This window comes from Zootermopsis nevadensis, unplaced genomic scaffold, assembly GCF_977971745.1.
Source record: "Zootermopsis nevadensis isolate Lab colony 2312 unplaced genomic scaffold, Znev_1.0 Znev_ptg000002l, whole genome shotgun sequence".
Lineage (NCBI taxonomy): Eukaryota > Metazoa > Arthropoda > Insecta > Blattodea > Termopsidae > Zootermopsis > Zootermopsis nevadensis.
In genome coordinates, this window is record NW_028259134.1 from 21,117,803 (window position 1) to 21,142,437 (window position 24,635).

The following is a 24,635-nucleotide window of genomic DNA, read 5'->3' on the forward strand; positions in this document are numbered from 1 at the left end:
CGAGGTCTCATTCCCAAGTCTAGTGGCAGCGTATTACTGATGTTCTAACATAACGGACGAGTTCTAAATTTCAAAATGAGTCCAGGAGTTGCAGAATACACTAGCCACTCTTTCCGTGTTTATAAAACGAGTAAGTAATGAAATTAAACTAGATAAGGAAGATGCTGCGTTACAAATATATGTACCACTCTTGATTCAATAGGACTCCCCACTAGCTGGCCAGCAGTGGCCGTAGTCTGCTCAGTTATTTCCAGAGTCGGTCCTTGGCAATGGGCCTGACCAATAAGACGCAGCACTTGAAGAAAAATAATGTTTACATAGTCTGAACACATGTGTCTTTTACTGCAAGCGGAACTGCCGTTCCACCCAGATCTTTTTTTAATTCATTAAAAGCACACAAATACACAAAAAATAACTGTTCTCAAGGTCCAATAAAATAAATGGCAAAACTTAATAAAATTATAGAGTTCAAGAAGACGTAAGTGCCGTAACACGACCATCGTATATTTGATGTACAGCAAGAATGGCATAACTCAACCTTCAATACCGTACGGACCAGACCTCCTGCCAAATACCATGGGAAATCCAGGAAGGTTTATTATTCTTAAAACTAGAATCGCACGCATTTCATCTCACTCGTCCCTCATCTAAAATTCATAATGACGTACTTATAAAATAGAACTGTTATAATGGCAATTCATTAATATACCCAACGCAATATAATATTTTTAAGACGCGATTAAATAAATATTTTAATATTTTGAAGTTTGAATACGTGTTGTAATTTTATTTTCACGAGGGGAAAAAAACGACGAGAAATAAGAATTCCAAATTATCGGCAAAGCCAAAATTCTTTTAAATAAATTCACAAGATTATATAAACAGCAATAATTTTTTTTTTTAATATTTTGAAGTTTGAATACGTGTTGTAATTTTATTTTGACGAGGGGGAAAAAACGACGAGAAATAAGAATTCCAAATTATCGGCAAAGCCAAAATTCTTTTAAATAAATTCACAAGATTATATAAACAGCAATAATTTTTTTTTTTTTAATATTTTGAAGTTTGAATACGTGTTGTAATTTTATTTTCACGAGGGGAAAAAAACGACGAGAAATAAGAATTCCAAATTATCGGCAAAGCCAAAATTCTTTTAAATAAATTCACAAGATTATATAAACAGCAATAATTTTTTTTTTTTAATATTTTGAAGTTTGAATACGTGTTGTAATTTTATTTTCACGAGGGGAAAAAAACGACGAGAAATAAGAATTCCAAATTATCGGCAAAGCCAAAATTCTTTTAAATAAATTCACAAGATTATATAAACAGCAATAATTTTTTTTTTTAATATTTTGAAGTTTGAATACGTGTAATTTTATTTTCACGAGGGGGAAAAAAAACGACGAGAAATAAGAATTCCAAATTATCGGCAAAGCCAAAATTCTTTTAAATAAATTCACAAGATTATATAAACAGCAATAATTTTTTTTTTTTAATATTTTGAAGTTCGAATACGTGTTGTAATTTTATTTTCACGAGGGGAAAAAAACCGACGAGAAATAAGAATTCCAAATTATCGGCAAAGCCAAAATTCTTTTAAATAAATTCACAAGATTATATAAACAGCAATAATTTTTTTTTTTTGACAGGATATTTTTTTTTTTTATTAACGAAAGATAGACTTGCATGAAACTGACCTTGGATGACATCCCTCTTGAGTGAGACTGTACCATCAGCTTTCAGGGTCCCCCTAGAGCTGATCACAGTGGCACTACTGGTACTGGTACTTTCTGTCACCACCTGGTCACGTCCATGTTGCGTCTTCAGTATTCCGGGCCAGCGAGTCATCTCGTTATCTCCTGTTCAGTTGAAACGTACGCAAATATGAGTTGCTGTTGCTGTTTATTCCAATCCAATTTACAATAAATAAGATTGATCACTTTTCAAGCTCAAGTTGAGCCACCTTGCCAGTTAACGTAATGTTAACCCTGATAACGTTAAGGCAGAGAGAATCACAGACGACTAATCACAAGTGAGAACGTTCAATGAAGAAAATTCTGGAAATCTTTACATTCAATACTTCCTGATCTCTCCGCGGATGCCGAAATGGTAACAACACCGTCTGTGGACCTCAGAACGTGACAGTAAAATTTATTTTTATTCGTCCACAAAGAATCATCCTCAACAACTCTGTCAAAACTCTCTCTGCAACTGATGCAAAGTCATTAATAAGCAAGAAATCGATCTTTTAAGCCCTCTTAACCCTGACTAATTTTGAAATCGAAAAAGACGAGCTTGCTCGTGAATTTACCTGTGTCAGGAACAGCTTCGTCCGAACGAGGTACTACGTCACTTCCGATGTCATCTGCAAAAGGACCAATAATTGCATTCATTAAACCAGTGGTATTCAACCTTTTTTGTTCGCGTACCCCCAGATATAATTTCTCTTCAACTTTGTACTCCCCAAAAGTTGTTGGTGTATAATTCAAGTTACACATAGTATATAATCTACATCTAAAATAAATTAAATAAATTACATTACTGATTATTCAGTGTTTATCATAAAATAATATATATTTTTTTTAAATTTCACGTACTCCCTAAGATGTCTTCGCGTACCCCTGGGGGTACCCTGGTCCTCCAGGTTGGGGGTTGGTCGCAAGGCTAACAACCTTGCACCGTAAAAAGGAAGACCTTTCAAAACCTCGATCAAAGCCTCGGACAGACAGACCTAACAGAGGACCGAATGGAGGAGGCCATGGACCGAATACGGACCGGAGAGCCATAGAAGAAGAAGAAGAAGAAGAAGGAGGAGGAGGAGGAGGAGGAGGAGGAGGAGACGGAGGAGACGGAGGAGGAGGAGGAGGAGGAGGAGAAGGAGGAGGAGGAGGAGGAGGAGGAGAAAGAGGAGAAGGACGAGGAGGAGGAGAAGAATGAGGAGACGGAGGAGGAGGAGAAGAAGGAGAAGTAGATGATGATACAGCTGCACGACTTTATCCTGGAGGAACGTGCACGATGGAAAAACTTTTATGTTAAAGTACAGCTTGATTTGCTATTATCATATTTCCTCAGCTAATCATGTTTTATCTGATACTGTTACATATTCAGAGAAACAATTTAAATTCTTATGGCTTCACCAGCACAGGATACTCTCAAGATACACTTTGAAACAACGCAAATAAGAGACCACAGAAAATGATTTTCTCACCACGGCCAATCTTTTCGTGCTTTTGGATAACAGCCTGGAAAGAACGCTCGTCGGACTCGTTGTCCTGGGACCGCCGGATGAAACTGTCGCGCAACTTAGCACGTGGTTTCTGGCGAGGTGAAACTGGATGGGAGATCGCATTGCCACCTGTAAAGAAGGAAGGAGCAATATTTGGCCGTGACTGTCCAGAATTCTTATCTCTTCCTCAGTGTTCTCGCATCAAAGTCAACTGGGAGTCGACAAGTACGCCGACTTACGTGAATTCTGTTCGTGTTTGTTGACAAGTTCACGGAGATGCGAGGAGACAGGTTGCTCAGGCGTGCTGTCATTGGTGCTGGGAGCCTCATGGGGACCACTACTCCTCCTGCTAGAACTTGTGGTGGTCGCTTTTAGTGCTGCAAGGCCTCCAAAGAGTGGACGTCCGCTGGAATCACGAATTTCTGACCGTTTCCTGTCTACTTCCTGAGGCTTATGTTCCGGCTCAAGTTCGCTTATGGGCGTATTGTCAACACTATCTAAAATTGTAAACAAATTTTTTTAAAAAAAAAAGTGAGAGTCCAGGTTCTAATGGCAGGAAATATAAGATGACCGTCTTCTGGGTCGTTGCACTGCTTATTCAAGTAGAAGTTTACTGATGTTTCACATGTATTTGTTGCCTCTATCATCATGGTGATGACTAAGCTGAGCGACCTCTGGTCTACTTTGATTTAGAATTAATTTAAAACAATAAATTAATTATATATGTAGGATGGATCTCTGGATGAAGGAACGGTTCATCAAAAAGTCACAATATGTACACAGGTAAATGTTTATATAAAAAAATATAATACTCTGAGTATGTGCTTTCCTATGGATTTTTCTATAAACCCCATAAAACTTACGGAACTGTGGCTAAGACGTGTACACGGCTTACCTTGTAATATCTGAATGTTGTTGTTGGTACTTTGCCGCCGACGTAGTGCACTCAGGCCAAACAGTGGACGTCCATTTTCGTCTGTAGGGCCAACACCATAGCTGGATGTGACACAGTCTGTGGGAAATGCTTCCCTCGGTGGTTCACCGAGTGAAGATTTCTTAACTGGCGACTTCACTGCAAAACAATCAACAATATTATTACTTTTATCAACATGACATGTGATGTTCTCATGGCAGTGAATGGGTCAATTATTGTCTCCTGCTAAAACCCATAAGACCACAGCTGACACATACATCAATTATTTGCCATTTCATAGCTTCCCTTAGTATACCAATTTAACCTATCTTGAAAATATTATTAAAAATTAATTATGTCACGAAAAGCTAGGTTAGTCGTAATTTATTCTACAGTTTGACCCAACTTTATTAATTCCATGCAGGAAGTTACATTAATTATCTCCACAGTTTAGAACATCTAAACAGAAATTATTTCGTATAAACATGGCTGGGAGAAAAATGAAAAAGTGTTTGAAAGACCCCAATCTACGTACCAACATCAACTTGTAACCGTCCTAGAAAATAAACATTAATTTCTGCACTCAAAATAATATTCGTCTTCATGTGTTGAACCAATAGTTTCATAAAATAGTGATTGTTGTGAAAATCTATATTATTTCACTCTTAACACATCTCCCTTCCACTTACTTTTCACAACATTTAATTTCTTTAAGTAGTCTATATTGTCTTTTCCCAACTCACAATAGCAAGGCTAAAAACCGTGTTAAAGTGAGTGTAATAACAATGGACCAAATGCATGTAATAAATAAATAACGGTGAAGTTGACTTTTATAACTGAGGAGACTTTGTCAACAATAATACGTAGCTCTATTCAACTGTCACTTCAACGATAAATTGGTGGTTCTGCACGTGTTGTGGGCTACGACTTCCAGCAATCTCTCATCACCTTTGTGTTGTTCATGCTGTGTTCGTTCATTATCAGCTCTTTCTTTTACTTTTCTTTCCTTCTCGTTTCCCAATTTACTACGGGGACATGGCAGAAGTATCAACGATATGTGTTCCCAAATAAATTAAGTTCAATTGTTGTGTACAGACGCCAACCATTAATAAAACGCGGCATATAAATAATTAATACTTTCAATCCGTATACCTTCCCCTTGACAGACCTATTATTTCACACATTACGAAGTGTACGATACTAATTAGGATGTAGTAGTACAAGACTGATGAATCTAGTTGCACGGTCTGATTCGCCAACTCTCGCTCATGCTCTGTTTGACTAGACCACAGAGACCTCATTCGAGAAGACAAGACACTAAACAGAAATAAATGAACTGCCGTTGCGGTCAGTTGGCTCTCTGCCATGGCCGCCTTTTCAATGTCGTTTCTACAAATGGATGTCGAGGTAGAAAAACCAGCGACTCCTCATTGCTACTTGCCTGTTTAATTCGAGTACACGCTGGAGCACGTATCTAAGAGTATTTTAAGAGATCGAACGGACTGCCGAGGACGTTTCAGGCTTTGTTATGGGTGGAATGGGGACAATGATTAAAGCAGAGCAAACGATTCAGCAAAAACTACGACACGTTGCATTGTTCATGCCACGCGAATCAGAAGCGCAACGCTCTATGGATCTTTAGGTAAACACTAACGTTTTGGAGGAACATACTACCTCCATCTTCAGCGTTACAACCCATAACATGAGAACCTCTGTCATGCAGGAATCTGGTAATCTGAAAAGGATTTAATTATTCGGCTGAACGAATAAATTTTCAGTTCTTACAAAAGGCTCTGAATCCTGTTACAGCCTTAACAGAAGAGGAACAGAGTAGCGACTGTGTTGCGTCTGCGCGGAAACACCCACGGGTTTCACTGGAGGGGAAAAAAAAGGCGAGTGTGAAGGACGATTTAATTTGGGAGCCTAACAAATGTAATGGTCAATTGGGACTCTTTAAAGCACGACCAACCACATCCTCCAAACATTAATATGCCCATCTGGCTAACGCGCTCTGTAAAAAAGTCTGCGACCTTGTGAATTTTCTTTTGAAGCGGGGAGATTTCAACAAGATCTACTGTACGTCACTGGCACTTGTATAGATTTAGAACAAAATAATTTATCATCCTCCAGCGTGACAGATCAACGTGGTATGTGATAAAATTGTTTTTGAACGACCTTCATAAAACTAGTGGTTCAAACTTAGCAAGCAGAATCAATATAGAATGGTACATTTTTTTAATGCAAAACACGACTGTCTTCTGGAACGTTGCTCCGTGCAGTGTCGTAAGTTTACGGACGTTTAAGAGGTCCCTGCTGCCTCCATCACACCTGATAATGGAGACAGAGCTAGTCTCCGAAACGTTGGTCTTTTGTTCGATACCGAATACGGCCGATAGCCCGAGAGAGTCAGGAATCTCCCAAACAGAGTGCGAGATTACACATTATGTTACAACATTCAACCGACGCTGTATCAGCTGCAGAGTTTACTTCGTGTCGGATGGCCACGGAGATTTCTTATGTCGTGCTGTACTTCAAGTAAAAATAATGTTAAGCCGTCCGTGTGCTAAACGAAACACCACGTATTGTTAAACTTCGAGCTATGTTAACGGGTGAGTGGCCAGCTTTACCCGCGATGAATAACCCCGGTAACCATAGGAAAAGAGGCTGGGTGGGGCCCCTGATCCGGTCTAGGCGCTGTGGCTACGAGCAAAGTCATACTCTATCGGGAATCGAACCTCGGTCGTCCAGCTAGTGGCCTAGTTACTACACTGAGTTATGCGGACTTCGACCCAGATCGAAAACCGTCACGAATGAACTAAAGAAAAACAGAGGCAGGTTTCGAATAGAACAGGCCAACAAGCGAGACGCGCTGACCAGCTGTAACCCAACCGACAGACAGGTAAACAAACATAGTTATCTAACTGTACACTTGTTGCTTAGCCTAACGATGGCGGTTAGATACAGGGGCCAGAAGGTACGTCCTTCCACTCTCTTCTGTAGAATGTACATACCCATTGTTCTCAACACTCCAGTATAAAGATTCTAATAACAATTACCAACTTCAGACACAGTTTACAACCCTGCACCACGGTACAAACAGACCTAAACCACACCACGTGTAAAAGAAATGTAATAATTACGTCTCATCACGAAGACCACTTTATAGGATGGCTTTTCCGTTATCCTCTTGCGAGCACAGACCACTGACTGACGCTTGTTCGTCTGACTGGCTGGGCTGGAATGTACCGTTTGTTGTCAGAATGCAGGAGGGTGCCGAGAACTGGAGGGGGAGAAGGGGAAGGAAGAGGTGCTTGTTGGATCATTGCAGTGCAAACGGAGAGAAATGAATGGGAGATTAGATTAGTATTTACAAGAAAAGTCGTTCTTTCAGGAAATAAATAATTCGTGGTTCAACAGCCTTTGCCGAGAAACACACGCGCGCAGATATACTCAAAAGAAAAGAAAAAAATGAAATCAGAATCAGGTCCACCCCCCACCCCGTACAACACACCCTTCTGACCTAACCCGTGACACACCAGACAATGGCGCCCTGTTTGCGAGGCCTCAGCGCACGTCACCTGCGCAGAAACCGTGTTTGTGGCTAGTAACGCGGATCTTGGCAAAGAAGTAACTGAGTAATCTGACTGGTAAAAACATTTCGGGAGACGGAAAGCTACTACTGGCCTGTTGCAAGTGCTCGCCGACCGATAAAAGAGTTTAAACACGGCCGTGGCGATTTGAATCAGCTACAACAATAGGAAAGAATCCACTGTTGCCATCGCTTTCGTAATTTTGCGCGTGAAGTGGCCATGTATACAAACTCGAACGTGTTTGATAATATCTCGCCGAGTTAACATTTTCTTGCTTGTTTGGCTTCGTGATGTTTTGTTGAAAGCCCGGTGTCAGAACTGGCATCTACATGCTGTTGCTATGCAGTTGTTTTTATTAGATTACGGTTTATCTGAAATGCCTAAACTCCGTGTTGTACGAAGTGACGAAATACGCTGACCTCACTGGCTGCCGAGTCAGGAGGGGGCATTACGCGCCACATACACAATTTCATACCCAGCTGCCTTCCCCGTGTCTTCTTCTACGATGCGTCCCTCCTCAAAGACTAATATTTAATATATAACGGTACTTTGGTCCTCATGGTTCCTTTTCTGTGGGGGGGGGGGGGGGGCCGCTAAAAGCCCCTAGGCACGAAGCCAGCAACTCGTCTCAACCCAGCGTTGAGGTTAAAAATGCCTCTATTTTACAAAGAAAACCACGACGTTTGAAGGATATAAAAGTAAGTGGTCAGCCTTGGCATTCATCTATAGTGACTGAGGAAAGATGCGATACGTATATCGCAACGTTTTAACGCTGATGGTTGCTCGACCGGTATGGTTAATTAGAAGAAATCGCGTGATTTTAATCAGTTTTAATTAATAAAATTATTTATTATTATGTAACAAAATGTGGACACTATTTAACTATTCATTTATGTGTACAGGAGGTAGAAGATGATGGTTTTTGTTGGGGTCCTTGAAATATCGTAATATAGGCCTCCTACAGAGGTCCTTAACCACGAAAATGTTCCAAACCAAGGACTGTTTCCAACGGCCGAATTCACGGACAGTCGGTAAATTCAAGTCCTCAACAGCATCGTGTATGAAGATGACAGTCTTCTGGAATGTTACGCTCTGATGCACCTCCGGAACGTCGGTCAAATTTGTATCAGACTACACGGCAGTACAACCCACAAGACAGCCATCTTCAGACCTCAGATCCTACTTTGAGAGAGACGGACATGCACTTTTGACTGCAGAAAAAGATCGACCGCGCAGGTAAGAATTTGCCCATGCGAGTTTGAACATGACACGAAACTACACAAAAGGCCACTGCGTAGAGCTCCTTGTCTTAACAGCGGCGTACTGTGTAAGTAACAGTTTAAACAACCCGGCAACCTGCACGCCTGCGCGGAAAAATCCTCTCATGAAAATCCACCTTGTCTCAACACAATCCACTTGTTAACACAAAATCCTTTCTGGGCGCAATACAAAAAAATACCATTCCCATCGACACTCCCTGTCGAACATGCAATGGAACTAGGATTTTAGCAATGACCTCTGAAACGTCGGCATATTTCTACCAGACTACACGGTGCCACAACCCATCGACTGTAAGTTCTAGACGACAGTCATCAGTAATCACCGCTGTCAGAACCTCAAATTCTACTTAGTTCTTTGAAATACAAAAACTTTAATTTGTAAGTTGTTGCTTAAGCCACTGAGAGACATTACTGAGGCAGAACCAGTGCAGCACTGACTGATACAATTCATCCGGGGATCGGGGAGGGGGGGTATTTCCCCCTACACTCAAACAGAAATCAGCAGGTAAGTCCACAGACCGTCACGAGTTCCGGCCAAGCCCCGGATCACACGTAAGAAATAACCATGCCAAACGTGAATGTCAGCTTTAAGTTCCGGCCGCTTTACCTCCGGGTAAAGAATATTCGATACGCTTTGGATAGAAGCCTCTCCGGACGGGACAGCAAAGAGAAATATCTCCACCCCTGTCCGTCGTCCAACCTGTAGCCTGTCACCATCCTGAACCACCCCGTCAAAACACCAAACACCCGAATTAGGGAAGGAGGTTGAAACAAAGTAGGCCAGGAACGACTAAACTCGGGCCGCCGTGATTAGAAACAGCATTTTGTCTTAAAATGGTGTTATAAATTACTTGCACTTTTTCTCTCCAACGTAAAGTAATCTTATTTATTTACGGTTTGATGGTCAACCGAAGCGAAGTCCTACTAACCTCCATGGAGTTTCACTAATGCGCCTGCCGATAAAAGGCTTTTATTGAGGCCAAAGCTTGTATAAGGAAAATCGGGCCCGTACCGCGAAGAAAACACCACACTTCACCATTACAAAGATCATCTGGTTAACGCTGTTTAAGGAAATAATCGCTGTTACAACTGAGAATCATACGAAAATATAAAATGCTGTTAATGATTCTTAAAGCAGGTGGTGCATATAGTTACCACTGAGCTTTAAAGAGTGAAAATGGTAACACGCAACTACAATTTTCATTATTAACGTCTTTCATACGTACAATGATAACAGGATTGTGACAAGTACGGAAACATGGCCGGTTCTGTCTTAACGTATACGCCCAAAAATAGCTCACCAGAGCTGACTATTTTTAAAATTAGCTCACGTCATGCATATAAGAGTTGATATGACATCAGAATTTAAATATATATAGCATAACCGTTTTAATGTGTTTTTACAGTGCGTGTCAGTGCGTAGTTAAATATCGCCCAATCTTATAGACACGTAAACCTAAATAATATTTAAGATAATTAAAATAATTAAAATATCATTCTGTGTTCCATATCGAATAATCGATTTCCAATTGTAAATCGATTATTCGATATGGAACACAGAATGATATTTTAATTATTTTAATTATCTTATTTTAAATACATTGTGATTTGACGGAATAACCAAATAATTTAATTTTAATTTAATAAATCACAATATGACGCAACTACACTATTTTATAATATTTAAGAGTTAGCACTGCGCTTTAAAAATTATTGTTCACTTTCTTAAGGTCAAAATCCAGACAAACCGAAATGACCCCGAGCGTTTAACCGCTGGATCGTGTCTCACATCAGCAGCCATGATTGCATTACGAACAATTTTTCTGGTGACAAATAAAACGGGATACACCCAGAAATCGTTCTCTTCACCTCAAGATCTTTAAGTTGACAGAAAGAGCTTACGAGTACGTACGCTTATCGGACACGTGGCTGCTGCCTCCCGACCGCGGGCACAGTTTTCAGCCTACTTTCCTTTCCCCAGGAAAAAAATCTAGACTTCCGCTATCCCCTTAGAACGTCTGAACCAGGTGACCGATTTCCAAAAAAAAATTCTGTATGAACGTTCCGCAATTGAAGGCGGAATGGTGTCCCGGAGGAGGGTCTGTTAAATATGCTTTGTCCGTCCGCCCATCTGTGCGTAGTAAATCTAGAAAGGCTCAACAGATTTCTTGGAAATTTTCACGAAAAACGTCGAGACATTTCAGATATAATTTAGCGAACACAATTTTCCTGGCTACTTTACCTAAGATCACTTTCTAGATTCAATGTCATTTGATCTTCGTAATGGTGACGCGTTGTGTGTTTTCGACGATAGGAATCGATCTTTCATTTACGAATTCCAGTTGTCATGACAAAGGCTTATGATATATATTAGTAAATCTATCGACAGTTTATTTTTCGAACACAGTAAACTCTTGGTCATTACAAATCTCAAGAACCTTTTGACTTTCTTCCAATTTTATACCGAAAGTCATTTATCTTCACGAACTGAACAGTTCGAAGAGTTACGCAATGCGTACAATTCCTAACTTTATAGTTTCCTATAATCAGCAATTACAACATGGCGATCGTGCGAATTATGAGGTTGGAGCTACATTACCACCACTTAAAAAAATGAGTTTTGAAATATGTAACTTTTGTTACGGTAATATTTCGTGAAATGTAAAATAACAATATGGCGGCCGTGCGTAATTTTAATTTAGTTGTCGATCTGATGGCGATAACTAATGAATAAATGAGGATAAGCAATTGAAATTTGGTATGGAGATAGATAACAAACATATATATATTATACGTCAACAGTTACAAACATGGGGACGGTGCATAACACGAGGCTGTAGGCGGTAAATCTGAACTTCAGTACCTAGCAAGCTAATCAGAAAAATATTCTATAAAATTCTTTAAATTGCAAGTGATAGCAATAAAAACCTGCACATACGAGTCCTGCAAGCTTAATTCCTGAGACAAATTGCATATCTTTGTAGGTTCATGTTCTGACATTGTAACTTACAATATACCATTAGCAACGCAATGTTAGTAGGACTAGAAATCTGTGTAATAGGAAAGTAGGCTTTGTGATCTTGCATTTGGTCTCGCTGTTAACGAGTGAGGTTCGTTGTGCTGGCCAATCAGCAAACTAGGACGTTGAAAAAGCTTTAAACGAAGGAAATGTCATTCGACAAACAATCACAGCCAGCCGATACGACAGACTCTTTGTTGTGTGGTAAAAGCTTTCCCAACAGGAAGTACCTTTGCATTTTAACACATGAACGCCCCTTTCAAAGTCCGTACGAACTCTATCAATTCCGGGAACGATAATTTACGAGACAGAAATGGAGAATGTGAATGAATTATTCGTAAAGAAGATGCTGACTGAAGGTTAGTGGCGCTGTAGGAATGAACAAATCACGACGGCTCCACCTCGTACTAAGCTCCACAAGTCTCAAAGGCGTGATGCGAGAAACGACTTATGAATATCGATTCTTTATCGATCAAAGCACGTTTATCGCATCAGTTCTTGATGTCATGTATGTTGTTCATTGTTTGACTGTAAATGTATTTTACACTCCGTAAGGAAACTGACTGATTAAACAACTAATAATTTATCAGAACCAGACTGTCTTTCCTCAGAATAAAATAATAAATTTCTTCTCACACAAATTAGAGCCTTGCACATCTCAATGTCAACTCCAAATCCGAAGGCTATGAAATGAACAAGCAATCAGCATACGAAGTAAAATAGGAAGATATCAAAATATTCTGCAGTTTACTTAGATCTATAAAGCGTTTTTATCGAACCGACTACTGCACGTCTATTTTAAGCCCAGACTAAAACATCATCAAGTCTGCAAGCGTCACACGTCACACTGTAGGAGGAAAAATGTGAAAATTCTGCCAAAAATGATAGCACATTAAGAATAAATCGATCAGGGTTAATGAGATCTGCGGCTGTAAGACGAAAATAAATTTTCGGTGCCTGAAATGGTTTTCATCACTCGCTAATGACTAGAGACAACTCAGTCGGTAAAGTGGATGGCTACGTGCCGGACGACCTGGTGGAGGGAATTTCGCTTTTCGCCACGACGCGAAAACCAGAGGGACTCCACAGTTCGGTCAAACCCGCAACCCGATCGATACCAGTGGGCGAGACGACTGGAGTTAGAAGTCCATGGAGTTTTACGACCACCAATAAGTGTTCATGGCGGGGATCTTAAGAATGTGGAAAATTTTACCTCCTTCACCTGGTGAGGCGGACACAAAGCAAATCAGCGTCTAATTATACATAATAAAGTGCACGGAGTTTCACACTCACCAGGTGATGACGTGGCTGGCCTCAATTCAATGTTGAGCTCAGTCTTCGACTGCTTTCTGACAGGACTCGACTTCCAGTCCGGAGTTTTCTCAGGCACAGGCTTTGAGTCGCTGGGAAAAGCAGAATGAGATTTGGGCGTGGTGTAATATGGTTTTGAATCCTGAACCACCGGAGAACCACTTTGCTGTTTCGTTTCCAGGAAAGACCTCTGCATTAAAGACGACGTCTTGTGGCAGATGTCAACATCATCCAGTCGCCTTTCAGATGGCGCGGAGTCTCTGACGACAGGTTTTTCATTAGTAGAAGGCTTCTTCCTATAAATTTCGGTGTGGAAGTCGCTCTCAGCGGCAGGTTCCTGCTTGTTGCCTGCTGAGAACTGCTCAAAGTCACTGTCACTGGACGGTTCAGATTTTCCTTTTGATTTGTCAGTCACTGCAGACTGCTCTGCCATCAGTCGGCGTACGATGCGGATCTGCGCTCGAATGGAACGACGCTGATCGTAGCCCACCGCCTTCTCCAGCTGTGGAAGAAAGCACTCTGTCCTATTCCATTTTGATCTCTAATAAATTGTGGGTCTTTGTTTAGTTTGCATAAACTGAATTCATTTGACTCAGGATGGCGTCCAGCAACGAACCTTTGGAGTCCATAAAAGACAAGGAACTTCTTGATTGGCTGACTCTCAGTGCCTTGTCATCTGTTTGAATGAGTGTGACTGGGGGAGTTCTCACGAAAACCTACCGCCATATTTTAATTTGAATATAAATACGTAATAAAATAACAACTTACCAGTCTCTCCAGTAATTCAATGTCGAAGATCTCCTCAATATTAGGTTCGTCTCCTTTCTTATCTGGGCCTGCTGCATGCTTTGGCGACTCTCCGCTGAGACGCCGTTGCACTGTCGTACTCACGGTAGATCCCGTGCGACGTAAGTTCACCCCAAAGCGTCCGCTACCTCGAACAGTACTTGTCTCTGCATGTTTCTTTTCTTCCTTGAGATGGGATCGATTTGTCTGGGAATCTTTCCTCGGAGTCGTAGGTTTTGTTTCAGGTCTAGTCGGCGAGGTTCTTTTGGGACTTGTCTCCCTGCTAGATGGAGAGCCCTCACGAAGGTACCTGTCGTCTGACCCTGGCTGCTTTCTAGTTGGGTGACTCTCTTTTCTTGTTGGAGATGTTTCTAATGGAGTTTCATCTTTGGGATGTGAATCATATGGAGAAGAAATTTCTTTTTTAGGAGAGGTAATGTTACGAGAGTCATCTCTAGAATATGAGTCCTTTCTTAATGGATAGACATATTTGGGAGATGAATACTTTCCAACAGGGGAGCTCTCTCTAGAAGACCACACTTCAGGAGATGATTCCTTCCTTGAAGGAGACGTGTCCTTGGGGGACGTGTGCTTTCTGACAGGGGAAGTATCTCTAGGAGATTCCCATTTAGGAGATGATTCCTTCCTTGTAGGTGATGTGTCCTTGGGGGACGTGTGCTTTCTGACAGGGGAAGTATCTCTAGGAGATTCCCATTTAGGAGATGATTCCTTCCTTGTAGGTGACGTGTCCTTGGGGGACGTGTGATTTCTGACAGGGGAAGTATCTCTAGGAGATTCCCATTTAGGAGATGATTCCTTCCTTGAAGGAGACGTGTCCTTGGGGGACGTGCGATTTCTGACAGGGGAAGTATCTCTAGGAGATTCCCATTTAGGAGATGACTCCTTCCTTGTAGGTGATGTGTCCTTGGGGGACGTGTGCTTTCTGACAGGGGAAGTATCTCTAGGAGATTCCCATTTAGGAGATGATTCCTTCCTTGTAGGTGATGTGTCCTTGGGGGACGTGTGCTTTCTGACAGGGGAAGTATCTCTAGGAGATTCCCATTTAGGAGATGATTCCTTCCTTGAAGGAGACGTGTCCTTGGGGGACGTGTGCTTTCTGACAGGGGAAGTATCTCTAGGAGATTCCCATTTAGGAGATGATTCCTTCCTTGAAGGAGACGTGTCCTTGGGGTACGTGTGCTTTCTGACAGGGGAAGTATCTCTAGGAGATTCCCATTTAGGAGATGACTCCTTCCTTGAAGGAGACGTGTCCTTGGGGGACGTGTGCTTTCTGACAGGGGAAGTATCTCTAGGAGATTCCCATTTAGGAGATGACTCCTTCCTTGTAGGTGACGTGTCCTTGGGGGATGTGTGCTTTCTGACAGGGGAAGTATCTCTAGGAGATTCCCATTTAGGAGATGAAACCTTCCTTATTGGAGATGTATCCTTGGGAGATGAATTATTTATGGTAGGGGAAGTATCTCTAGGAGATTCCCCTTTATAATATGGCTCCTTTCTTGTAGGTGCCAAGTCTTTTGAATATTTTGTGGTAGGATAGTTTTCCTTAGAAGATGTAACTGCAGGCTGCACAAAACTCACAGCATCAGATTTATCTCTGGGGCTACTGAATCTTCCAGTACGAGGAGAGTCTTTTGCAGTAATGTCATCTTTAGGACTGGTAATCTTTCTGGATAGGCCAACATTTCCTGGCTGATCCTTCCTCTGAAATGTTGAGGTCTGTGAAGGGCTTTTTTCTCTTCTAGGATAAGTGTCATATCTTGTTGGTTGTCCCTTTTCAGATCTTGGTCCAGTATCCTGTCTTACTGGAGAATCCTTCCTTGGGGCAGAGTCTTTCCTGGTAGGAGAAGTATCATCTTTGGATGGCTTCCTTTTTGGATACGTGTCTGTTGAAAAGTTTTTTAATGGTTGTGAATCCTTTCTCTCAAAAGTAACAGTGTTGTGGGCATGATATAAGTCCTGTGAATGTTCTTGGTTTGAATAAGTTTCAGTTCTGGAGGGAATGGTATAATTTGGGAATGGTTTTTTCTTTGTGAATGTATCTGTGCAATGTTTTGTATCACTTCTTACTGGTACATCATTATCAGAAGGATAGCCAGATGTTTCAAGCTCGTTAGGATGGTCGAACTGTTCTGGTTTCACAGAAGGTGCCACACATCTTGCCTCAAATACTGAAGGCCTGCTCAAGATATCTTTCTGTCTCAAGATTTCTCTCTGCGTTGTTGTATCCTTAGTAAAGGTCTCAATAAGAGTGTAATCCTCCTGTCCTGATTGCCTCCTGGGGTGCATATCTTGTGGCTTATCTTTCCCAAGAGGTGAGTCTTTCTCCTTTGAGTGTGTGTCTACAGAAGGCTGTCTCTTTGGATACTCCTGAGTTTGTCCTTTCTTAGGAAGTGAATCTTTCCTTGTTGGTAAATAATCTTTAAACTCTGGAGAATCATCATGTGATGGCTTCTGTTTTGAGTAACTATCAAATGATGGCTCCTGCTGAGAAACTCTTTTGATTGGTCGATCATCCTTTACTGGAGAAGTGTCTCTGTGTTGTGTGACACTAGGTAAGTGTGATTTTACCACGGTTGGTTTAGATATTGGAATGTTTCTAGAAGACTTCGCCTTCGTATAGGTATCATAATTCCTGTTATCAGGGTGTTCTGAAATACCAGTTGGCTTATGATGAAGACGTGCATCACTCGGCATTTTAGATGTCGGAGAACTATCGCGAGGTTGAGTGTATTTTGGTACTTGGCACTCTGGGAGTTCAGGAGAAGGTGACTGGTGGTAAGTATAAGTGTTTGTCAATGACGTTCTTGGTGTATCTGCACCCTCTTTGCTTGGGAATGGATATGAATCTCTGTAATATGGGACATCCTTTTCTGTAACAATAGGAAATTCATTAACTGATGGCTTCTCTGCAGGATACTTGGTATATGGAGTCTCGCTCAGAATACTGTCTTTCTCAGGAAACTGCCCTTCAGTGAATGGTGTTACATTTCCAGGTTCACTCTGATTTTCTTGATCGCTGGAATGATCTATGTCTGTTTTTCTGTTCTCTAGTGTAGGGGACTCCCTCCTGTGAGTATCAAATATGTTCATAACCTCATTTTGCCTTGTAGTTTCTTTATGTGTGGAGGTCTGAGAACTAGCTATAGTTTCAAACATGGCTCTGGCCCTTCTAACAGTGCTAGGACTATCCAGAGATTTTTGGCTGATGTCAATTGATTGTGGTGGTTCTGAAGCTTGAACAGTTGAACGTGCTACATTTCTAGTTGTGCCCAAGAAACGAGAAACTCTGTCTGCTACACTAACAGACCTGTGAATATTATCAGTTTCTGACTCTTCATCTAAATCTGTAACTTGTACTGAGCGAGGAACCACAAAGCTTGGGCGATCATTTGGTTGTGAACTTTCCGCTGGTTTTTTAGTCTTGGGTTTGCTGTCATCATCTGTATACTCTTCATCAAAATCCTCTGGATGTATAATAGGTTTCTGGAATGCTGCTGGCTTTAACTTGTATGGCCTTGATATATCATCATCATCCTCAGGTTCACTAATTCTGTCAGCATATCGTGGCTTAATTCCGTCCTCCGCTGTCCGTCTAGGATATTCAGGGGATGATTCCCTGGATGATTTGAGAGGTTGTATAATGACACCTGGAATGTCATGGCTAGGAGACAGGAGTTTATGTTCTGATGTTCTTAGTGCTGTTAATTTGGAGGCATACTGTAGTTCATCTATTCTCCTAAGCTCTTCTAGCTCCTTTATGTAAGATTCGTTGTGCTCGTCATCTGTATATATGAAAACTGTTTCCTTCTCATCATCAGTCAATGCTTCAGGTACTTCCTGTTCATCCTCCGATGATGAGGCAAGTGCCTTTTCTGACACCCCATTCACTAATTTCTTTTTAGTAGTCTTATTGCTTATTTCTATAGTTTGGTTCTTGGTACCAATTTTCCTAACAGCAGCAGTGGCTGTTGGTTTAGGCCTGTCGTTAATCCTATTCTGTTCTTCAGTACGAGCAACTTTCTTTATAGCTGGCTTCACTGGAGATGCTGGTACTTTTGTTGTTCGAGTAGTCGTCACTCTTGCTGTTGCTGTCGATACAGTGGTTCCTTGCTGTTGCCGTGCAGTTGATGTGTTTCTTGTGATGGTAGTCTGCAAAATGGCCATTTCTGGTTTTGATGTTTGGCATCTTGGTTGAACGCCACTAGGAGAAGAAGGATGTTTTCTAATGACATTCTTGTCACTGCTGGATCGTGTTATTCTTATGTCTGCTGCAGTTATATCCTTTGGCCTACTCTTTCTCTGACTGGTTGGAATAATTTGTTTTTCAACAGCTGAGAAATGAGGTTCCTGCTTCACTCTCTGTGTTTCACTTGTTATGGTTTGTCTCTTGGAGATTTTCGCAGTGACAGTTACAGTTCTGCCAGATTTCGAGGGAGTAGGAGTACTTTTAGTTGGTTTACTTCTGGGAGATCCATCCCTTGGTACCCTAGTCTGTGAAGCACCTCTAACACCTTCAGGAGATTTTTGAGGTTTCCCTGGAACTGGATATGACTGAAATAGTAATCCAACAGGTGAATCATCTTCAACCAGAAATTCTTCTGGTGGGGCTTCATCTGGTAAATCATCCACATCGTACTCATCGCTGCAGTATCCTTTGTGTCGTTTGTTCTCAAGTGTATCTTTGGTTGTTCTTTTTTTATTTGATGTGATTGAAATTGTCACAGATGTGGGTACAATTTCACCTGTCTTTATAATCTTAGTGCCTGTTAGAGTGGAAAGAGACACAGGTGTGTCATCTTGATTATTATCTGATGGTGAGGAGTCCCTATCATGCGACAGCTGGGGTACAAACAACTCCGAACGTTTATGTGATGTTGCAGTAATTTGCAGACCAACTACCTGGTCGCTAGCGATATATGTGGTGTCTACTGCAGTACTATCTTCTGCAGTTTTAACAGTTTCAGGACTCGAAACAGTTGATGAGCGGTCAGTTGATTGTTCGTCATCTATTTCATCTGGTTTCTGCTGTTTAGGCTCCCTTGTAACAGAATTATATTTTATTGGAGAGAGTCTTGTAGATTGTTTAACTGGACATTCTTGGCTTGGATATTGATCAGAATTATAACCAGGTTTCCCAAGAGATTTTGAAAAATTAGTACCAACTTTTGATGTTTTTGGAGTTTTAACAAATGCGGATTTGACAGGAACAATGTCTGATCTCGATTTCTTGAGCTTCTCAGTTTGGTATCTTGGGCCTGATGGAGATGAGCTGGGAAGTGCTGGACCTTGACTGAATCTTGCTGGAGAGTGATCAGTTCTTGCAAGTGGTTGACTTCGTCTAGCAGGTGATTGGCTTTCCCTTGCTGGCGAATGATCAGGTCTTGAAGATTGTTTAGAAGGATACAGTGGTGAGTAGTTAGGCCTAGATTTGTTTTCATTAGGTCTTGTTAATGGCTGACTGTGCCTTACTGGTGACTGACCTGGGCGGTCTTGTACGCAACTGCTTGGAATCCTAGATATTTTTTCTGGACTGGATGACGGAGAAGAACTCTGCGGTATTCTAGAAGAAGGTTTTGCCTCAGAAGGTCTAATTTTTACCGGATTTCTGTGTCTTTCAGGGCTAGATGAAGGTGTTTGATCAGGGCTTCTGGACACATTGCTTGAATCAGTAACTCTATCATGTAATCTTTTGGGAGTTGTTGCTCTGTTTGGAGATGCTCTATCAGGACTTGAGTGGGGGGAAGGACTGCTTTCTTCTGATTGTCTCCTGGGTGTTTGTGCACTACTTGGACTCCTCTTAGGTATCTGTTTACCATAATTCAATGTAGCAACTTTGCGTGCTGAATGCTTCCCACTTGGCTCAGGCACACTTTTAGGTTTTTCTGGAATATGGGATGGTGACGGAAGAGAATCACCTAATTTTTTTATTATTGGCTTCACATGTGTATCTGAGATCTTGTTAGAAATACAAGTCTGCTTAGAAGGTGAAGTATCGCCTGACTTCTCAGTGCGACTTCTTATTGGAATTGTGCGTCTCTTCAGATGGTCTCTCTCAGGACTAACGTCTGATGGGTATTGTTGATCTGGCTTCTGAGGTACTGCTGACTGACTTGGATAATCCTTTTCAGGCCTAGGTTTCTTTTCTTGGGGTGAATTCTTAATTGGTGTAGTAAATGTCAGGGTAATTTCAGCAGTAGTCGTCAATGGTCTCTCCAGACTGGACGAACTTGGTATTTCACTTGCTTGAACATAATTTTTATCAATTTCTTGGTCTCGTGTTTTAGGCTTCCTTACACATTCAGGGAACTGCTTAATTTTATCGTAAACATCCTCTGGATTTTCCTCCTCTAGTTCTTCTGATGGCTGACACAGCTTTCCAATTGTATGTCCTGGTTCCTTTCGTTCAGGAGGATTACCTACTGAAATGGAACCCAAATCTTGAGGGTATTTTGTTGTGTGACTGTTAGGTGTTCTCTTTCTTGTCGGAGACTTGCTATTTTGATCAAGCTTATCTTTAGTTTCCAGAGTCTTTTGTTTTTTAAGGTGAGTGGAGGTTGTGTCCATGGGTGTGGAAGGTTCAATACTGAAAACATCAGGCTTTCCTTTAGCTGACGATGGAAACTTCTGCCTACTAGTTGGACTTGAATAATCATTTTCAAATGCAGGTGATGTGTTTGGCCTCTCTGGAGACTTCTTGAAATCAATAGCTCTTGTAGATATTGGCTCTGGAGCCTTGACTGGTTCTCTGATGGTGCTGGGCTCTGTTGACGGTTTCATGAAATTTTCAATCTCACTTTCCTCCTCTGTTGCATCATCATCTTCATTCTTCCTCTGAAATGACTTTGTTGGTGATTCTGGCTTCCCTGGACTTGCTTCAAAAGGGGCTTGTTTCTTGGGATGAGCAAACTCAAGTGTGGATGGACGAATTTCAGGACTTGTTCTGAAGCATTTTATAGGCTTGAAGTTTTCTCTCTCTGGACTCGAATCAGGAGACTCCTTTGTGACGTGTCTTGGCTGCTTCACAGGGGAAGACACATCTCTAGGCGTATCAGCCGTCGACTCTCTTGGATACAGTTCATTCACAAGTGAACCCTCTGAACTGTATTCTGGTGATTTGTCTCTTGGAAGTTTATCCAGCATTGATTTGGGTGATTCTGTGTTTGTTGTTGGAATATCGGAAGGCAAACTATAATTTGATTCTTTACTGGAGGGAGTGATTTTAGTGCCTACGTCATCAGGTTTAGTTTTCTGTGGTGAAGGACTCCTCTTACTGGGATGGAAAGGTTCATCTTTGGATGATTTCCTTACAGGCATCTTTGCTGTTGTGGGTGTTGAATCGTCACATTTCACTGCCTTTCCTTTGACTGTACCTTTTGGTGAAACCTTTCTTGATACAATGTTAGTGCTGGAACAGACTTCTTGAGCTCTCTCAGGACTGGATGACAATGGCGACTTTGTCTTAGTTCTTTCAGAGCCGTCATCTTCAGAAAGGTTTTCACTCAAGTCAACATCTTTATGAGGATAAGGAACAGAACATGACTTTCTTCCCTCTGGTACTTGTTCATCTGATTTATTTTTTATTTTGCTCGACAAAACAGTACCATCTTTTTCATCAGTTGTTATAGATTCTGTACTGATTTTGTTAAATTCTAATCGCTTAGAAACTGTTTTTGCTTTGTCAGTTGCAGTTTCCAGACTACTTTTATCTGTTTTATCCTCAGTGTAAATTACATTTCCAGGTTTCTTAGGCTTGGCATCCGTATCACTTCCCTCAGTGTCAGTATTAGAACGGGACGACGCTCCTCGAGAACGGGGTCGGCTCTGTCTTTCAGTAGAAAGAGTGGTTTCATCGCTGCGGGTTGGACTAGTGTGAGGGGAGACACCCGGTGTTGAGGATCTCTTCTTAGTTGTCGCTCGAGAAAGACCTGATGATAACTTGCGTCTTTCTTTTGTTATTTTAACAGCTGAATCCCTGTCAGAGGTAACTAATGCAGAAGAAAAAGTCTTTATGGAATCTGACGTTTTTCTTGTTGGTGAGTAAGCAGTGACAGTATCATGTGGTTTATCACCAGAGCTGACCCTCCTCTCTGGCAAATGAGAAGTTTTCCCCTGTTGTGAATTATCAGAAGAACTTACTGTTGGAGAAACTTTTTCAGCATGTAAAGGTCTTGTACTTTTCTCAGGGCTTGCTCTAGGTGAAGACCTATCATTCTGTGGAGTCTTTGTTGCCTTTTCTGGACTACTTCTTCCATCCATGATTGGTGATTTCCCTGTCTTGTCAGCACTTTCCCTTTTTGGTAAATGAAGAGTCTTTGTTGTCTTTTCTGGACTGTCCCTGCTAGCAGCCATTTCATCAGGATACTTAGTTGTTTTCTCGGGACTAACTCGGCTAGGTGATCTTCTTTGTCCTGGACCTTTCTCTGGGCTAGAATAGGTAGGTGATGACCTGTTTGTTGACTTTTCTGGACTAGCCCTTGTTGGTGAAGACCTGCTTTTGGGTGTCTTATCAGGACTTGTTCTACCAGTACTCAACGAGTTATCAAGACTGGTCCTATTACGGTAGGTTCTGGTCAGTGGTTTGTTAAACCGATCAGGACTGGAACGATCAAGAGATGTCTTGGAAGAGGAACGTGTAGATGAAGGCGTCGCCCGCTCTGGAGAGGCACGCAGTGATCGAGCAAAAGCTTCATGAGTTGGACTGAGGTCAACACTGATTCGTTTGTTCGTGTATGCTTGCTGGTATGTTGTCACATACTGACCAGTGGTGTCAGCACCGTCTTTCCCGGTTGCCGTGCCTTGATTTGCGACCCCTTGTTTTGGTTCTTCAGTTGCTTCACTAGCTGGTTTCTTCAAATCTGGTTTATCTTCCTTTATTGTGATGGGTGTCTTCTCATCAGTACCTTTTGTTGACTCTAGAACGTCATAGCTGTGGTTCACAGTGGAGCTTGTTCTTTCCTGCTCTATGATATTAGTGTTTTGTTGTGTGCTAAAGTCCTTTTCATCTTGAGCGATATGACCTGAGCGAAAAACAAATTCGTCTGTGGCATTGTTAACAGTCTGATTTTTATCAGATGATACGACTGTCCAGCTGCTGGAATCATGAGTACCTCCCTGGCTTATGTGAGTGGAATTTGCTGCTGTATTCTGTGTGGACAGGAATGAGTCCAGCTTGTTAAGCTCGCTCATAATGTGCTGTTCTACAGTCTTATTACTGCTGCTACTGCTTCCATCCTTTATGAGGATGTTGCTGGAAGCCGTCGCTGTCCCACAAGGTTTATCGATAGCTGTAATTTTTACATCTGATGTTTCAGTGGTGCTTTGAGCTGTCCTTCCAACTAGTTCTCCTGTTTGTGAACGTTGCGTTACACGATGCTTACCGCTTTGACTGCTACTGACCTGATTAGATGCCGTTGTAGTCGAGCTATTAATATTAAGGCTGCCTCCAGTGGGTGAAGATAAATTTGCTGATTCTGATAAAGTTACATTTGAGTCTTCTAATCCTGAAGATATTTTGGAATCTTGATGATCACGTGTTGTGGAGGAAGTAACTGCTGATGTTTTCTCATTTTGCTGATACTGCTGGCTACTGCTTGCAGAGTAAGAAGTTGATGATGCTGAAGACCACTTCTCTGAATGTGATCTGTTTGCTGAGGATGCCATTTCATGGTGGGTGGCATCTTCTATGTTGCTTGTTGAAATTAAGGACTTATGGCCTGTCGTATCCAGTTCAATGGCACCGCTACTTTTAGGTATGCATGATGTGTGCTCAGATGAACTCACTTGAGAGGCAGTTTTAAAGCCCTCATGTTCAGAATCTCCCACAAGACTTCGATGCTCATTCTTGCTAGTGGTGTGAATTACAGTGTCTCCTATTTGACCTGTGGTACCTGTCGATTCATAACCTCCAGAAGAAGACTCCTGAACAATCCTCCAGTACTCTCCTCCACCTCCAGTAGTGGAAGTTGAACTTTCATTCTTCGCATTTCTTTCTTGACGCTGGTGAAATTCACGTGTAGGAGACTCTGAGTCACGGATCTCCTTACTCTTGAGAGTGAGGAAGCCTTCGTCTGCCAGTGAGTCAGCATGTGTGATGTTGTAGCCACCTCCAGAACTGCTGGTTGTGTAGGATGAGCTCTTGCTGATAATTTGGGAGCTGCTGCTGAAATGTGTATTACCAATCAGTCAGCTAACACTTGAAACAGGATGAAGACACAATACAATTTACTTAAATAACTTGTACAAAATCAAAATTATTTCCAACACGCAATTTCACTGGTAACTCCTTTCAAGGGAAACAAAACGGAATGTCATTCCACAATATGGATTGACCTTCTCAGCAGAATACGATTATATAACATTCATACAAGCCTCCTACACAAATTGAAATTTCCCTTCTTAAACAGACATGACTCACGTATAAGCACACACTTTTAAAATTATATTTCTGAAAAGTTCCGGTTAAATTAATGGGAACAGACTCCGGCAC

At 41.5% G+C, this 24,635-nt stretch overlaps 1 protein-coding gene across 12 annotated transcripts in view; it reads right to left on the reverse strand.

The window, feature by feature from the left end:
* Positions 1–24,635, reverse strand: part of LOC110836543 (uncharacterized) — an 81,778-nt gene that overhangs the window by 38,535 nt on the left and 18,608 nt on the right. For 11 of the 12 annotated variants that reach the window (XR_015537130.1, XR_015537132.1, XR_015537127.1 and 8 more), the window contains exons 4-10: positions 14,111–24,308; positions 13,325–13,844; positions 4,125–4,301; positions 3,469–3,726; positions 3,212–3,358; positions 2,315–2,368; positions 1,701–1,862 (exon numbers count right to left, since the gene is read on the reverse strand). Coding sequence is in view for 9 of the 12 variants with exons in the window: in XM_087356131.1 (XP_087212257.1) it covers positions 1,701–1,862; positions 2,315–2,368; positions 3,212–3,358; positions 3,469–3,726; positions 4,125–4,301; positions 13,325–13,844; positions 14,111–24,308 (11,516 nt within the window). In the remaining 3 variants the exon portion in view is untranslated. The remainder of the gene's footprint in view (positions 1–1,700; positions 1,863–2,314; positions 2,369–3,211; positions 3,359–3,468; positions 3,727–4,124; positions 4,302–13,324; positions 13,845–14,110; positions 24,309–24,635) is intronic. The other variant, XM_087356140.1, reaches the window with a different exon arrangement.